This window comes from Vipera ursinii (assembly GCF_947247035.1).
Source record: "Vipera ursinii genome assembly, chromosome: Z".
NCBI classification, from domain to species: Eukaryota; Metazoa; Chordata; class Lepidosauria; order Squamata; family Viperidae; genus Vipera; species Vipera ursinii.
In genome coordinates, this window is record NC_139517.1 from 118,133,005 (window position 1) to 118,151,363 (window position 18,359).

The 18,359-nt window shown below is 37.8% G+C and overlaps 1 protein-coding gene across 1 annotated transcript in view; it reads left to right on the forward strand.

Moving 5' to 3' along the window:
• Positions 1 to 2,689: 2,689 nt before the first annotated feature.
• The window catches only part of VIPR2 (vasoactive intestinal peptide receptor 2), a gene marked incomplete at both ends in the record, with an annotated part of 82,783 nt that continues 67,113 nt past the window's right edge, over positions 2,690 to 18,359 (forward strand). Inside the window, 2 exons of the mRNA XM_083378629.1 lie at positions 2,690 to 2,743; positions 9,674 to 9,776. Coding sequence (XP_083234755.1) covers positions 2,690 to 2,743; positions 9,674 to 9,776 — 157 coding nt within the window. The remainder of the gene's footprint in view (positions 2,744 to 9,673; positions 9,777 to 18,359) is intronic.

Consider the following 18,359-nt stretch of genomic DNA (forward strand, 5'->3'; position numbering starts at 1 on the left):
TAGATAAACAGCTAGGTTGGTCTAGTGGTTAAGGCACCAGGTTAGAACTGGGAGACTGTGAGTTCTAGTCCCATTTTAGGCATGAAAACTAGCTGGGTAACTTTGGACCAGTTATTCTCTCTCAGTCCATTCTCTCCAGCCCACCTGACAGGATTGTTGTTGTTGGTGGGGAAATAGAAGAAGGAGGGAATATTAGGAATGTTTGCCCCCTTCAGTTATTTCTAAAAATAATAAAAGCAGGATGTAAATAAAGTGGAACATCAGGTGTCATGACTTCTGTCTTTTTACCTTATGCCATCAGCATTCCTATCTACATAAAAGACACCACAGACTTCCTAAGAAACGTCAACCACGCTCCTCCTGATTTTTGTCACTATAAACCATAAACAGCTGTCTTCATAGAATGATCTTTGCCAAGCTTTTGAATTATTGGGAATTATTGGCAGGAATGCCAAGTGGCCCTATTCTAGATGGATGGTGTTCTAAAGATTAGTGTTGTTCTTTAATCTTTTTTCTTCTGATTTCCTCCAGACCTCTTGCTAGCTTGGAAGTATTAACTTTTTAATAACCTCCAACTCTTTGGTGTAGCTTGAAAACAGAAGCAGAAATGGGCTATGGGTTTGTGTGCTAATTCTTGATCTGGTGAATCTGGCTAGTAAATTTTGTACAAATTGTATATGAAAGGAATGATAATTTGTGGCCATTCAGGCAATGCAGAAAATATGGGACTCTTGCTATGCAGACCATACTGGAGTACTACAGGTTCCATCGTTCTCTAAAAAAGTAAAGGTAAAGGTTCGCCCGCACATGCGTACTAGTCGTTTCCAACTCTAGGGGCCGGTGCTCATCTCCGTTTCAAAGCCGAAGAGCCAGCGCTTGTCCGAGGATGTCTCCGTGGTCATGTGGCCAGCATGACTAGACGCCAAAGGCGCACGGAGCGCTGTTACATTCCCACCGTAGTGGTCCCTAGTTTTCTATTTGCATTTTTACGTGCTTTCGAACTGCTAGGTTGGCAGAAGCTGGGACGAGTAACAGGCGCTCACTCTGTTACACGGCACTTGGGATTTGACCCGCCAAACTGCTGACCATCTGATCGAGCATTGCAAAATTCTTCTCTTGGGTAGGTGTAACGTGAACAGTTCTACAGTACTTCTGCCATGTTGCTTTCAAATATTTACATGTATCAATCAATAACAATAATAATATGCATGTTTATTTATTTCGGATGTATCTTTCATGCCATAGTCTGTTTTATAATATGCATCAGTCATGCATATTAAAAGCAACTCTGCTTTCTCATCTGCCATCAAGATGTCTTGTGAGATGGTTGAGAATTGCTTTGGTTACAATCCTCCTCGTCTAGAGGGAATCCTGTAGGGAATGCCTGTGATATTGTACGATGAATGCATGTATTTATGAATGCATGTAGATGCATGTATTTATGTCTCTATTAAATATTGAAATCATTAATTACAGATGTTCCACACCAGTTAAGAGTTTCCCTGGAATGAATTACTTATAAATTAAGGGGTTTTGTAAAATATTTATAGAGCTTTTGGTGCAGTTTGTTTGTTTTACTTCCCAGAGATCAACATTTGGATTATTTTGGCCATCTACCTTCACCATCCAATTGCTTGGGTACCTTTCTTTAACAGTTCAAAGCATTCCATAGCAGTTCATATTTGAGCCATTGGCTGCTCCTTTACAATGTACCACTTCATTTTTGAATTATTGTCTGTATCAAAGCTCTATAAAATACTGGGGAGTGGTTCTCTTTCAGCCATTTATCATCAAAAATGTCCTGTTCAGACGCATGCTCTCCAGCGAAGAGACATGTTATTCCATTTCCCAATCACTTTGACAACAGACCAACTCCAAAGTTGAGGTGACCTCCAAATTGACCTTGGAAAAGGGAAGCTGGCAGTCCACCATAGTGTCCATTCCACTCTCTAGCCTTTGATCTACATTTTGGCCTTGATCCTCACCCTTTTAATGGCTCTGGGGGATACTCAAAACTTGCACTCTCATGGATAATATTATGGAAGGTCTTCCTCATCCAATTATTTTTTTCCAAACTACTGACTTTGGTGTTTTTTAAACTCCCCGCCCCCATATCCTCATTCCCAACCCCGCCCCACGGATCAACGCAGCTCCTGTTCTTCACACCCCGACGAAGTTAAGGCAAGTGAGATTACGCGCCATCATCCCAAGGCTCTGGAGAATATAGCTTTCACCATCTCCAGTCGAGGCATCCTAGACTGCTGCGGAAATTGACACGGTCCTTCTAACTCAATGGATTAGAAGGGAAAGGTTGTTTTTGCATCTCACCCCCACCTTTTTTGGTGGGGAGGGGGGAAACAAGTAACTCACGGAGAGATTAAGTCGCAACTCCCGGAGGAGGACCCGGCGAGGAGGGAGGTGGAGTCCGGAGAGCGCGCAAGACCACGCGGCGGGAGTGCGGCGGGCACAGAGTGGGCGGACGGGTGGGCGAGGCGACGCGGCTCTTCGTCTGGCCGCGAGCTCCAGTCAAGGCTCCAGGCGGCGGGGGAGGGGGGGAGGCGAGAGCCCCGTAGTAAAAGCGCGCGGCTGCAGACGGGCAGCGCCGGCTGGACGACCGCATGTTCCTCTGGCTGCGGGAGGCTGCCCGCGCCAAGGAAGGTTGCCGCGAGTCCCGAGAAGCTGGGACGGGATGCAGCTCTCGCTGCTGCTGCTCTTCTCGACGTGCTGGTGGACGTTGGGGCCGGTGAGTAGGGATCCCTGGCGAGTTGAGCCTCGCCTGTCGGGCTTGGTCCTGACTGGAAAGGTCTGAGTTTCAGAGCAACGTGCAGAGCTCTTTTCCTGCGGCTTCTGCGAGAAAGGGGCGCGTTAGCTTCGACGCCGCGACCCTTTCAGCAGTGCCTCAGGGATGGAGAGACGCGCCTCGGATCTTGCCTTTCTGCTCTTCTTTTGGAAGGAAACCTACGGGGCGAAGAAGGAAAACGCGTCCATATCGGCTCCTGTTTGTCCCCCGGTTGTGGGGCTGACTCTGCGGGCCGAGTTTGGCCAGGGTCGGGCCCCCCCCCACCCTTAATGTGGGGTATGAACTTATTCCTCCCCTCCCCGCATCCCCTTAATACGTTACACATACACACAAACACGTACCCCGAATAGTTCCTATTATTAATACTTAATACTAATAGTTATCACTTTTTAGAATTGCTGCTTATTCTTATGTCCCTCCCATTAAAAAAGGAGCGAATGGGTCTCCTCTGGCTGTGCTGGATTACAATTCTTATTATTCCCTTCCATTTCAGGTTGGGGAGGATGCCAAGCCCATCTGCACAGTCCCCTGTTGAGTGTTTGGTTATACTACTGGGCTACTGTTAAATTTGAGCACAGGATAAGAAGCCAGCTAAATTTGAATCTCTATTGGGCTGATGTATAGGATTAAAATTTAATAAATAATTGATTTAAGGTGCACAGGGCTTTGGCAGTTCCAGTGTCTACTGTAACTCCCTGAAAAAAGCTAATTGAATTTTAATTGATATCAGTGAAATTGCTATAAACAACAGGATGCCTTATTTCAAGGAGTTTTAAAGCTTGTGAAAACTCCACCCTCCCACACATGCACCAGCTTTCAGGATCATTTAAAGCCAACAGATTTCACCACACATTTAGCACTCAGAAATATAACAGTGAAAAAAAGACAAAAGGGTGGAGTTTTCACAAGCTTTTCTTTATTTAAGGTTGGAGTGAAAATTCTGTACTACTTTAAGGCAGAAATTCTGTCCGTTTTAACCATTTTAATGGACAATTTGATTTTTGTGTATGTAGCACTGTAAATTTTGGTGCACTTATGGCATGAAGTTGTGAGGACTAGTGAACTTTAAAAGAAGACAGCAGATGTGATTTTTGCCAAGCATTTGCAAAATACAAAATATTAAGGAAAAGAAGGCTAAGCTAGGGATAAATGTGTGTTTTCTGGATAAATCAATTGGTTTCTCTTTTTCCATTGTTTGTTACCTGTTTTAAGTGAACCAAAGCAGGCTTATGTAGAGTTTATACCTGCAGCAGAATGAAGTATTCATTGACCTAATATTGTATATGTTTAAAAAATACAAAGGTCATCCCTGCCAGGAGCCAGATTGAAGACCTCCAAATAGGAAATAACATTTATAATAATTTATTAGAAAGTAGAGGAGAAAGCTTATGAGATTTTGGGGCTCAACTTCAGGGTCTATATCATGATTTTTGAGAATTATGAAGCAACAACTAAATGTCTTCAGACAGTCCTGTTGTGTCCCTCTTTTATAATCCTCCTTGAAAGCAAAAAAACCAAATGCAGTGAAAATGATTTTGTCTCTGTATAGTTTTCTAATTCCAAGGAGATAGTTTGCCCTGCCATTTGGTTTCTATCATTATGATAACCTCATTCTATGATATTAATTGTCCTAAACTTAGAGAGAATATGAAGTGGCCTAAGAAAAATCACATTAGGTCAATGTTTATCATTACATTTTATATAAACATTTTGGCTGTTGTGTATTCTCTTATTTGTATAGTGTATGATACATACATTCCAGAGCTATTAGTTTTGTTTACTAACTCCTATAAATGTAAAGTCTCTTTTGAGTCACACTTGATTTCATGTCTTCATAGATAGGTCCTTCTAGTTTTATTAGTTGCAGTATGGAATAGCTTACTACGGTATTCTCATTTTCAAGATGATTTTTTAATTTCTCAGTCTAACTTGCAGCTTTAAAGTGTTTTGATAGTCTCCCATTAAACCACTAACCAGACCCCCAAAAGTTTAGCTTTTTGATATGGCCTGGCTTGGTTAAGTCATCTGATAGTTGAGCACTGAAATATTATTGCACCTAAAACAAAAAAAAAAGGTCACAGCATTTCTCAAACAACAATACAAACATGGTACAACTGCTTACCACAATTGATTCATGAGGTTTTGTGGTAAAGCTAATCTTTTTGTTTTATAGTTATCACATATAGTCCTTAAACATGTTTTCATATTCAAGCAAGGAGCTACTAGATAGGTATTTGATAAGCAGATACAATTGTTATTAATCTCTATAAATTGATGATTTGGTGTTTGAAATAGTATACTGGAATGTTATTTAAATAAAGGAATAGTTGTGTTATGTGGATATGTAAGAGATGTATTTTTTAATGCTTATATGTGTGAAGCACAACCCAAAAAAGTTTAACTGAAGTTTAGAGCTTAGTCATCTTAATAAAAGACAAATAAATTCAGAATATCCCTGGATTATCTTCCGTAATAAAAAAAATTGGTTCCACTCCACTGGAGTAACCAAAATCTTTTCATTTCTTAGTCCAAACAAAGAGAAAATAGAAAAATATATAGAATCTAAGCTAATTGAGCAAAACACAGTTGCTTCTCTCTTATTGAAGAGGAGGAAGAAGTAGACAAAATTTATCCCTGTTAGAAACCCAGCATTGCTCTTAAATGATTTTCTAAAGTTCCTGAAATTCTAGTACAGAATGAGGAAGAAGATTATTTATAAACTCAACAAAGCTTCACTTTTGCAAAAAGAAGCTTCTATATTTTGCACTTGGTTATGCTATAGCGACCCAAAACTAAGTTGGATCAGTTCTTAAGTTAACATCAGAATTGGAACAATGTTTTCACCACCACAACATTGTTCTGTAAAAGTCTAATTTTTGACAAGCTTCTGATATTTTTTTACCTTAGTATTTTTTTTAAATTCAGCTTTAAAGTTGCTCAGATTAATTGTTGTCATTTTACATAATTTCATATCTTAAATTTTCTAAGGAAAAAGAACATAACTGAGAAACTGTTGTTTCATAGTGCCCAGCTTTTATGCTAGAAGGACATCTGTGTAGAAATTAGCAAGACTTTGGTTTTGTTAGTACAAAATCCTTAATCGGTCAATTACAAATCCTGAAGAGGCATTTATATAATATGCTAGATTTCACTTCTTTAGCAGTAAACTACATTATTGTGGCTTATTGGGTTGTTGCAAGATTATTTTGTTAGTCTATGACTTGTTTGGACTCAGAAAACAGAATAATTTGATAACTTAGGTTAAAATATGTATAAATGCAGTTTTTGAGTATGGAATTGTTTGGTTCAAATTTTGAACGTAAAGGTTAAAAAACCCAAAATCTTTGAAAAGGAGTTGTAGTTCAGAAGTAATAAAGTTCTTGGACTGAGCCAATAAATCATGGCTACAAACACAAAAACAACAATGAGAAAACTCTGGTTCTTTGTTGTCATCTAGTGTTCATCTAGGTTTTTGCAGTAGCCCTGATTTAGAATAAGATAATTTTTACATTAAAAGAGATTTCAAACTGTCTTATCCATTCCTCTGTTTAATGTAGGATCTACAATGTAGAATACTCTCTGGCTGTACAGATGGACTCCTTAGGGCAGAGGTCTTCAAACTTGACCCTTTTATGACTTGTGAACCAACTCCAAGAATTCCTCAGCCAGGCATGCTGGCTGAGAAATTCTGGGAGTTGGAAGTCCACAAGTCATAAAAAGGCCAAGTTTGAAGACCCCTGCCTTAGGGATATATTTGTCAGACATTAAGCCTTGACTTCCACAGAGTACCTTCTAAAACAAAGAATAGTGTAGAAATTATGAGAGCCTGAGGTACTGAGTTGTGGAAGGCTTATGAAGATGGATCTAATTCACAGTCAGTAGATTAGCCAGTCATGCCATGTCTCATTTGAACTACAGCACATATCTAAAGCATTAGAAGTTGAGCATCTAAAGCGTTAGAAAGCCAGGCTTTACTGTGGTTTAATGTTGGAATTGGGAAGAGCAGCACTGACATGGGGAGAGAGAGTAAAAAACATTGCAAGAAATTCTTGCTCATGTTTTTAGTTATTTTAAGTAGACGTTGAAGTTGCTTTAGCTGCTTGCTTGCAACTGCTGTACTCTGCAATAATAATTGCAGAGCAATACTTAATTCTTTGACACTTGAGACAAAGATAGGAAGTGAGAAAATACTTGTGTCTCTCAGGCATGACCAGAAACTAGAGTTCTACATAATTTATGGTGAATTGACAATATTCTACTACGTAGGTTTGAGGTGTGGTTTGCAACAGACAAAACGTCCAATGTGTGGTGTAACTCGGTGTTTGTCTCTCTGTTATTTCTTATTTATTTCTTATGCCTTCAAGTCATTGTTGACTTCTAAGAACTGCCTAGACAAATCCCTGCAGTTTTCTTGGCAATGTTTTTGGAAGTGGCTTGCTATTGTTTTCTTCCCAGAGTTGAGAGAGAATGGCTGGCCCAAGGCCACCCGGATAGCTTTGTGCCAGAAGGTGGAAGTAGAACTCCCAGTCTCCAGCTTCTGTGTCGGTGCGTTAACCCAGGGGTCTTCAAACTTGGCTCTTTTATGACTTGTGGACTTCAACTCCCAGAATTCCTCAGCCAGCGTGCCTGGCTGAGGAATTCTGGGAATTGAAGTCCACAAGTCATAAAAGGGCCAAGTTTGAAGACCCATGCTTTAACCTGTACACCAGATTGACTCTCACCAAAACTGTCCCTCTGCTAACTGTCTTTAAAGAAATAATTCTCAGAATGAAGGGAGTGCTTATTTGGTGTCCCAGATGAGGATATGGTTACAATATGAGTGTCTGCAGATGGAGATTTTAAAGAAGTCAGTCTGATGGCTGAGCCCACAAAATCAGTGCTCTGCCCTTTTTTATGTGTCCTACACACAAACACACACATGCACAGACACTATAAATGTTTTATGTAAAGCTGTGAGACATTTTGGTTGACATTTCTAAATAACTGGGGTTCTAATTGTCACCTGATGTTTTATTTTCCAATTTAGGAATCGCCAACATACAAACAAGGTGGCGTTCCTTAATCCAGCTATACAAAATTTTATGTGTTGAAATTTACATTTGGTCAGATATGCTTAACCAAACTGTTGAATAAATCAGAGTGCGTGGATATGCACAACCATAAATCATTATTTTGTTTGTTTAATCTTGGCTATGGTTGTATATTTATGAATCTAGTTTAGCATGATATGTGAAGCCAACCATATCGGTTAAGAGGCTGGCTTTTAACTGAACATCAGATGTTTGGGTCAAGTCATGTTTAAGTCATTATCTCTTGGATATAGTTCCTCAGGAGCTACCTTTTAGAACCAGATATTTTTTATCTCAGAATTAATGAATTCCCAATTGAAATTTAAGGAATCAAACTTTTTTGCTAAGCACATTGATTTGTGCTTTAGATTGTAAGCCACCCTGAGTCTTCGGAGAAGGGCGGGATATAAATGGGATTAAAAAAAACACACTGATATTGCTACAGCTATAGGTAATCTGCAACTTGTAGTAAGTCCTCAAACTTAAAACTATTGTAGTATGCCCCTCCCCACCTAGTTACATGATCAGTTTTTGGGCATTTGGCAACCAGCATGTATTTACAACAAGGTCATGGCAGCATCCTGGGGTCATGGGATCACCATTTGAAACATTCCCTGCCGCTTCCGTCATGCAAAGTCAATTGGGAAAGCCAAAGTCAATTGGGAAAGCCCGATTTACTTAATGACTGCATGATTCAACTGAGAACAGCAGCAGTGATTTGCTTAACAATCATGGCAAAAAAGATGTATAATGCAGCTTTATCAACCACCTTCCTTAGCAATGGAAATTAATCCCAGTTGGGGCTGTAAGTCAAGGACCATCTGTAATTTGTTGCTCTGACCCTTTTAGTCTTCTAAACATTTTGAAGATATTTCAGTTTGACATATAATATTTTTTAATAATAATGGTTGTTTGCAAGCTGATGCTCCCAAACTGTCATTTATCAGTATTGAGACATACTGGACACTAAAGTTTTCCAAAAAGCAGATGCTAGCTAATTTCAATAATTGCATAATTAAATAAGCCATAATTTGCTAGATTTTTAAAACAAACTGTACCGTAAAATATAGTTTACAAACAGCAAAGGCTGTTAGTATAACACATACTAAGCCAACACAAACTAAGTCGTGTTTATAAATTAGTGCAATAGGTGAACCACTTTTATGGTTTTTTCTAAGTTGCACAAGAATTTGGCAGAGAACAAGTTTGTTAGTGAAATTTAGCATAACCTGTTAATTTTGGGGCTCTGGTATCTTACGCCAGAAAGAAACTAGAGCATAAATCTCTAGTTTGTTAATGACTTTGTCCTCTTTTTCTTCTGGTTAGAAGAATTCTATAATCTTAGGTGAATTTTGGTAATCATATTATAGATAATCTTACAAATTATGCTCTTTTGTAGAAGAACCAGCAGGTGCACTTGCTGCTAAGCCAATCTTGGAACCTAGTGTCAACTACTTTTAAAAAAAAGGTTGGCTAAACCATTAACTTTGGTTGTCATGAATGGATAACATATTTGCTGCAAAATTCTAAACAACCACATGATGGCAACAAAGAGATTCGAAACTCAATCAGATTTTTGCAGCCTGATGTCAATAATCCTAGTGTGACTTCAATCTGTACTGGGGATCTAATAATATAGAAGTGCCTTTTATAATCTTTATATGAAGCATAGACTGCTCCAGGCATATAACTAGAGCAATAAATAAAAGCTTCCTATTATAACTTTTTTCCCCCAGTTGGTTTTTCTAGCATAGATATCCTTTCTGCAAAATCAAATGTTTTAGTTTTTGTTTTTATTCAACAGGTAAACAGTATTCATCCAGAATGCAGAATGCAACAGGAAATCTATCAAGAAGAAAAAAAGTGTATGGAACGTCTAAAGAATGCCAATACAGCGAGTTTAACAGGTAAGATAATGGCTTATAGCTCAAGATTCCAAAACAAACAAACTCACTTGGAATTTCAGCAACAAAGTTTTATTTAAAAAGAAGCATTTGCAAAGGCTTGGTGAGCTGAAGCACACGGAGTCCAGCCAAACCTTAAAGAGTTGTTTGACACATTTTTATATTATAGATTCCCACCCCTCCCCATCACACTCAATGCCCTTTCCCCAATCATCCAATAACTAATCCGGACCGCCTAAAACCACTATCCCTCCCATGTTCCAGGAAGACCCTTTGTGCACATCATATCTATCACCATCTAATTTTCTATCAACAAAGCTCAATTCTTATAATTATCTCTATATTTGTTTGCGGTTGTACCTTTGCTACCTTAAGCTCTAAACTTTATCTTCAGTTTTTGTGTTTCCTTTGTTTGCGGTTTCAGTTAGCTAGCAACTTCTGCTTTTCTTATTTGTATGTAATTTGCTTGTCTGACTATGACTTTCAGGTGGCTTCTGTCGACCTTTAGACTCATTAGAAATTTCTGAATAATAATCTACTCCTTTCAGTGGCATAGCAGTCACTCGGTAACAGTCCACTGGCTTTCTATACCGGCTTACTGAGGACATGATGATGTGGCACAAAATGGTACCTTGTTCTAAATTATAATATGATTTGGATTTTGGTTAGTGTTGTGAAGAACAGCCTGTGATACCAAAATGGTATAGTTTCTCCATTTGAGGTTCTTGGAACTTTTCTGGTGTTGATTGCTGAAAACTGGTAATGCTTTTTCCTGCTGTTTTCAGATGGAAAACATGAAATTTGAAAAACCTAAAATTAGCATTTATACCGGTAGTTTTTAAAAAGTAAAAGACCTTGCACAAATTCATTCCGTAGCTGGGCACTCCACATATATAATATGGCTCCATCCACATTGTAGATTGTTATCAGCAAAAGATAGTCCAACCCTGAGTGAGTTAGCTCTATTTCAACTGAAACATTCAACATGTAGAAGCATCATATCTGGTGTACAAACCAACAAATGGCAACCAAGAGTTTCATAAACGTTCTCTCCTGCCATCTGCTGGTCATCTCAACATTTGCAGACCTATATCTTGAGCCTAACAAGCAGCTGGCATAAAAAGTCTATACACCCCTGTTATAATCTCAGGGTTTTGAGATGTAAATCAGACCAAGATAAATCACTTCAGATTTTTTTCCCCCACCTTTAATATAATCTGTAAGATTTTACAATTCAGTTAAAAAACAAACTGAAATCTTTTGGGGGAAAATAAAACTAAAAAACTTAAAAGTAATATGGTTGCATAAGCATGCATACCCTTAAACTAATATTTGTTGAAGCGTCATTTGATTTTATGACAGAATTCAGTCTTCTGCAGTAGGAGCCTATCAGCAAATCACATCATGCCTGGGGTATCTTTGCTGACTCTTCCATGCAAAAGCATTCCAAATCTGTCATATTGTGAGAGCATCTCCTATGCATACCCTCTTCAGGTCACCCCACAGATTTTAGATAAGATAAGATGAGATAAGATAAGATAATCTTTATTGTCATTTTTTACTGTGAGAACACTGGCCCATATTAAAAATGAACTTCTGTTGCCTGCTCTCAAAAGAAAGTATATATCTACCCATATACATACATAACACACGTATACACATGCTATATACATACCTATATATTCCTACATCCATACACACACATACACATGTATGTGTATGTGTGTATGTATATATATGTATGTGTGTGTGTATGTATGTGTATGTGTGTATGTATATGTGTGTGTGTGTATTAATCATTGTCCATTTTGAATACATAGAAGAAAGAGGGCTCAATTGGATTCAGGTCCAGACTCTGACTCAGCGACTTTGATCTTTTTCTGTTCCATTGTTTTCTTGATTTGGAAGTATGCTTTGGGTCATTGTCATGTTGAAGGGTGAAAGTCTTCTTCATCTTCAGCATTTTAGCAGAGCCTTTGTGCCAAAATTGATTGATATTTGGAATTGTTCTTCATTCCCTTCACCTTGACTAAAGCCCCAGTACCAGCTGAAGAAAAGCAGCCCCAAAGCATAACGCTGCCATCATCACGCTTCATTGTGGGTAAGAGGTAATTCTGGTTGCGCGTAGTGTAAATTTTGAATCAAACATACATTTTGGAGTAATGGCCAAAAAGTTCAACCTCGGTCTCATCTAATCATAAGAAATTTTCCTACATGATTTTGTCGGACTTGATGTAGATTTTTGTAAATGTAACTGGACTTGAATGTTTTTCTTTGTAAAAAAATGCTTCCATCTTGCCACCCATCCCCACAGCCCAGAAGTAGGGGAGACTGTTGTTACGTGCCATACACAATCAGTACTTTCCAAAAATTCCTGCAGTTCATTTAATGTTGCAGTAGGTCTCTCTGCAGCCTCTTGGATCAGTTTTCTCATTTTTTAAAATAGTTTTGGAGAAACATCCAGTGCTTGGCAATGTGTCATTGTTGTGCCATATTTTCTCTACTTGTTGATGGCTGTCTTCACTGTGTTCCATGGTATATCTAATACCTGGACATTTTTTGTATCTTTCCCCTAACTGACAACTTCCAACAATGAGATCCCTTTGATCCTTTCTTGGTAAGCTCTTTCCTATTAGAGGCAATTGAGCCAATGTCAGAAAAATCCTACTAAAACAGCTGAACTTTAATATGGACTTCATCAGAGTCACTTTCATTGATGGCAGGTATGTAATGACTACTATTTAACATCAGTTTGAATGTGATTGATTATTTCTGAACATAGCCACATCCCTACTTATAAGAAGGTGGGCACACTTATGGCATTATATTATTGTAAGTTTTTTATTTTTTTATTTTGGTTTGTTTTTCAGTTGAATTGTGCAGCTTATGAGTTATATTAAAGGAGGAAAAATTTCTGAAGTGATTTATCTTGGTCTGATTTTTTTTATATATATATATATATACATACCGGCATCAAATGCCCTTCGCCCAGTGCGCTCCCACAGGGAGGGTCTGCTCAGGGTTCCGCCGGTGAGAGATTGCCGGCGGGTGACACCCAGGGATAGGGCCTTCTCGGTGGGAGCGCCTGCCCTCTGGAACCAGCTGCCGGTAGAGCTGAGGACTGCTCCTGACCTCCGATCATTCCGCCGGGGCCTGAAGACCTGGCTCTTTGAGCTCTCGGGCCCAGGCTGAGGAGAAAATTTTAACTGGGGTTTTAATCTACAGGGTGAATTTAATGCTTTTTAAATTGGTTTTAACTTTTGTATGTTTCGATTTTAATTCCCTGTAAACCGCCCTGAGTCCTCAGGGAAAGGGCGGTATACAAATGCAAATATTAAATTAAATACATACATACATACATACACACACACACACACATATGTGTAAATTTTAGATTGCTAACAAAGAATTAAAGGGAGACTGATATGCATTTCAAACTTATTTGTTTTCATCAGTCAACAATACCCTTCTGAGATTCGAACCTGGGATGATTGCCCATTAGGCAGTTGTTGTGGCCTAGAGGTTAAAACAACTGCCTAATGTGCAATCAGCCCAGGTTCGAATCTCAGAATGGTATGGCTGACTGATGAAAACAAATAAGTTTGAAATGCATATCAGTCTCCCTTTAAATTCTTTGTTAGCAATCTAAAATTTACACAAATATGAGCTGTCACTGTTGTGACTACTGCCTGTGGATGGCCTTCGGTTAGGCCGAAACAGGAAATAAAGATTTGTCCCATGTTTGGGGGACAAAGCAAGGTAATCTAAATAGTTAACAAGCATTTAATACACACACACATGTGTGTGTGTGTGTGTACGTACATACATACATACATATATAGCTCCTACACCTTCAATTCTACGTGGGGAAAAACCCGAATGACCAAAGATACACACACACACACACACACACACACACACACACACACACACACACACACACACATATATATATATATATATATATATATATATATATATATATATATATATATACATATATATATATATATATATATATACATATATATATATATATATATATATATATATATATATATATATATATATATATATATATATATATATATATATATATATATATATATATATATAAACCTGGCACTTTAATGACAGCATGCAGACTTTTTATATCCACTGTAGAAAGTATCCTTGGGCAGTTTCTGGGATTTGAGCCTTCTATCAAGCCTCAGGCTTTTCAGGAAGGTAGGAAATTGGTGGCTGCAGTTCATGTGTCAGTTGCCAGTTTATTTTTCTCATAATGCCATAGGCTTTATGGAAGAAACAAAATCATGGGTGTTGGAAAATGCTTCCCGTGGATCACCCTTGGAAAAGCAGATGGTATTGCAAGTAATCTGTGGCACGGATTATAATAAAATTAGAAACACGACGCTTTAGCCTATAAACCAGGGGTCCCCAGCCTTTGGGCCATGCCCCACTAGTGGGACATGAGGGGATTGCAACCGGGCCATGGAAATGGCCAGCAAGCATGGATAGATGGCCATCCACACTTGTGCAAGCAGCAGGTGAGTGCGTGCCCGCCAGTTCCATTTATTGGGCAACAAGCTCATATGCCCACCACTCACATGGAACCATCCCCTACCCACTGCTTGTCTGCAAGCCGTAAATGTTGGGGAACTCTGCTATAAACAATGATATTGTGGATTGATTCTCCCTAATATTCTTAGGGCATAGGCACTTACGGAAAAAAAGAAAGGAAAGGAAAGCATGAAAGTTACCTCTCCTGTTATTTTGTGCTCCCCTTAAAAAAGCTGTAATGTTTTAACAAATGCTGAGATATAGTTGTTCACATTTATAGAAAGTTAATGGCATTTTCTAATGACCAATGAGAGTTGCTTCACATTGCATATTCAGACCACCTTTTAAAAATGTTCCATGGTTACTGTACTTTAGGAGATGAAACTGTGATGAAAGGAAGTAGCTGTTTCCATTCCTTTTCTGTCTTTTAAAAGAAATTTTGTTGTCCCTTTAAGTCAAATGGAATAGAAGATTATCAAAAAGCAAATACAAGAAGTACAATATTTTCCACAAGTAGGTGCCTAAGTCAAGACCATCTGCTCATAGTGTAAATAAATGATGTTTTTATTCTTCTGGTAGGGAGACAATAAATATACCGGTGAGCTTATAAATGAAAAATAAGTGTATCTTTGCCAGGAGTGCAAGGAAAATATATCAGTAGCCTAATGTTACTTTATAGGCAAGGATAACTCTGTTAGTGTTATGCAAAGCTAAAATTCAAAGACAATTGGGTTGAATTGTCCTTTCAGATTGCATTTCTAAATGTGTTAGGTTGAATCAGTTGACATTCCTGATGAAAACACATTTTTATCATATTTAATCTTTAAACTGAACTGAGTCACTACAGAGTTTGAATTGCAATTCCGAATTCAACAAATAAGTCAAGAGATCTACTGGTAAATCAAATTTTCTAACCTCAGTTCTTGATCATGGCTAATCTGCATGGTCCTAATTTCTGTTTCAAAAGGATTACCTAGAATTTCATACTAATAGGACATGTGAACTAGTAACCAATCCAAATCTGGAAGATCCTTTCAATGACAAAGCTTAAAAACATTTTTGTCATAAATTCTAAAGGAATTTATAAGATAAGATACTCCCTACATTTTATCTTCAAAGGCTATTTTCTGAACTAGGAAATCACCTGCATTAATGAGCAGACTACTCTGATTGAACATCTTTGACCTTATTGAGTAGCCAATCAACATTGCTGCTCCCAGATTAATTAGCCAATTATAATTATACCTTATTTCTTGTGTTTTATTCCAGAGAAAACAATGCTATAAATATTTTGCTAGACATCTAAGTGGAATGAAATAAGGAAACTTTTACTTATATATCACCTATCACATATATTTTAATCAAGGCAGCTTAAAAAAAAATCTATAATTGGCTGGGTACACAGATAATGCTAAACCATAAAACATGATTTACTAATCATATTGGCTGCTTTGCCAATGAACTAAGCCAAAATGTCTGTTTGTTTTGAGTTAAGTAAAGTGTAATTAATTTGGCTTTGATTGCATTCATTATAGTTTATCTTAAATCAAGAGATAGGAAGGAATTGAACTATGCATAGCAAGAAGAGGAACACTACAGTACATATATTGTGATTCTGCAGATGATATAGTGGTGTCTCATTCATATGTTTCATTTTAGTGGCAATAATAGTACGTGTGTAATCTTTCTTCTTTTAATAGCCTAAACTGCAAAATATTTTTTTTCAACAAAAAACTATTTTTAATTCTTTGTCTTCTTGGTAGAGTGAATTTCAGTAAGAATGATTAAATTACTGTTCATTACTGTTTTTCCAGACCTATTTTCTCTCCCCACCCCCGCCTGGTGCCTTTGAGTCAGCATTGACTCTTGGTGACCCCTGGTTCCTATAGTTTTCTTAGCAAGGATTTTTCAGTTACATCTTTCCTAAGGTTAAAAGAAAGTGACTGTCTCTAGATCACACAGCTGGCTTTATGCCTAAGGCAGAACTCGAACTCAGAGTTTCCCGGTTTCTAGGCTAATGCCTTAACCACTACATGAAACTGGGTCTTCTGCTGTATCTCCTCTGTCATTTCTGCATCTTACTGTATGCTTGGAATATTTGCTTTCTAATCTCCTTTTTTAATTCTGTTACATTCATTAGGAGTCTTAATAATAGGTTTCTTAAACTTTTGTTCTTTGAAGAGATAAGCCTCTATTGGCCAAAGAAATTACATGAAAATGAAGATACTTAATATGGAGCAAAAAATCTGTCTTTAGGTAAATTGCAATCCAATCTGAACTCGAGGAAATAACAAGAAGAACGGAAAGTTGCAACTGAGAACCAAATTTGTTTTTAGATAGCTGAGAAGCTCTTAGTTCTTTTTTTAAACTGCATTGTGAGCTTTTCCAGAGAATGATACAAAAGCTAGGGAAATAATATTGTAATCTACTGTACCTCTGTGATCTATATATAGAGCATACAAATATTGCTTTAGTTCATCCATGTATGAATCACATTTCTGTGGGGACCATTGACTTAAATGCAGGTGCAAACACATTACTTTTCTGAATTGATGTTGTTCAGAAAGGAACCCATTAAAAAAGACACCCTTTATTGATTACTAGCTTTTCCAAAATCGGAATATGGTCAACTTACTTGTAGTTATAAAACTCCCCCCCCTTTTTTTTAAAGTGGAGATAGCAAGCTGAAATAGTGTACAATAGTTTCCATCTGTTTGGGAGCAGCCTTTACCTGTCTGTCACTCTAACCTATTTCACAATATGAGAATAGAATTGGGATAAAATAGTTTGAATATTGATGTACTCATAATTTAGTCTTCTCTTCATGAATCAGCTACTTAATCTACAGAGCTGCTTGGTTAGCTCCTCTTATTTAACTGATTAAGTTTATATTCTTCCTTTTTGCATTTGTAAGCATTTAGGTGGCTAATGGTTATCTGTCTATCTTAGATAATCTATCTATATCTATCTATATCGATCTATCTATCTATTGATCTATCGATCTATCTATCAAATGTATATATCTCTCTATCGATAGATAGATCGATAGATAGATCGATCGATCGATAGATAGATGATAGATAATTATTGCAGCAAATGTATCCAACATACCTTCCTTCACCTGTTTTCCCCATAAAGGCAACAACCTTATGCAGTGAGTTGGCTGAAAGAAAGTGATTGACTCAAGGTCATCCAGCTGGCTTTCATAGCTCAGACAGGACTTCTTTCTAGCCTGGAGCCTTAACTACTAGACACCCCTCCCCCCTCTCATTAAAATGAAACAACTTTGTAATATAAAACATGACATTTAAGATCAATAAAATCCAAATGGCTCTAACAGTTAAAAGCGAAAATATGTTTTTGCTGCTTTCCTGGGAGAAAGGAGGCTGAACACTAGAGATATGGGGTGAAAAGGTTGCTGGGGTACACACTCAACACTTGTCAAAAACTTCTTTAACAAAGTGTGTCTTTCCCTGGGATTGTGCTGCAGCTGTAGAGAGGGCCTACAGAAGTGCCCTTGTATAGTCTGAAGGACTTTTATTCCTTAAGAACAAAAGTCCTGCATAGCCTGCCAAACACTTCTTCCCAAAGAGCACGTTTTTGCAGTATTGAAAGTCCTACAGAAAAGAAAGTCCTAGCCCGCATTCCAGACAGTTAAGCTTTGGGTGGAAAAGACATCTTCAAAAGTTGTTACTGCTGATTTAATAACTAGGCAAGTTCTTAGCAAGAGAGATGTTTTAAACAGTAGCACTTTAAATGTTGATAAACAATTAGCAGCCAGTCCAGAGCTTTCAATGCAGACATTTGTATTTAATATCTTGTATCACTTATACAACTTGTCTGCTGTATTTTGCATTAGTTGCAATTTCTGGAATTTAAAGCACTTTGCAATAATTGAGACAGGTTATATCCGAGGCATGTGTAATTGTTGCTAGGTCTGACTAATAAAGAAAGGATATCAGGGGGTTTATTACTGTAGTTGCGCAAATGAACTTGTTGCTACAATCTCCATCTGTGAATCTAGTG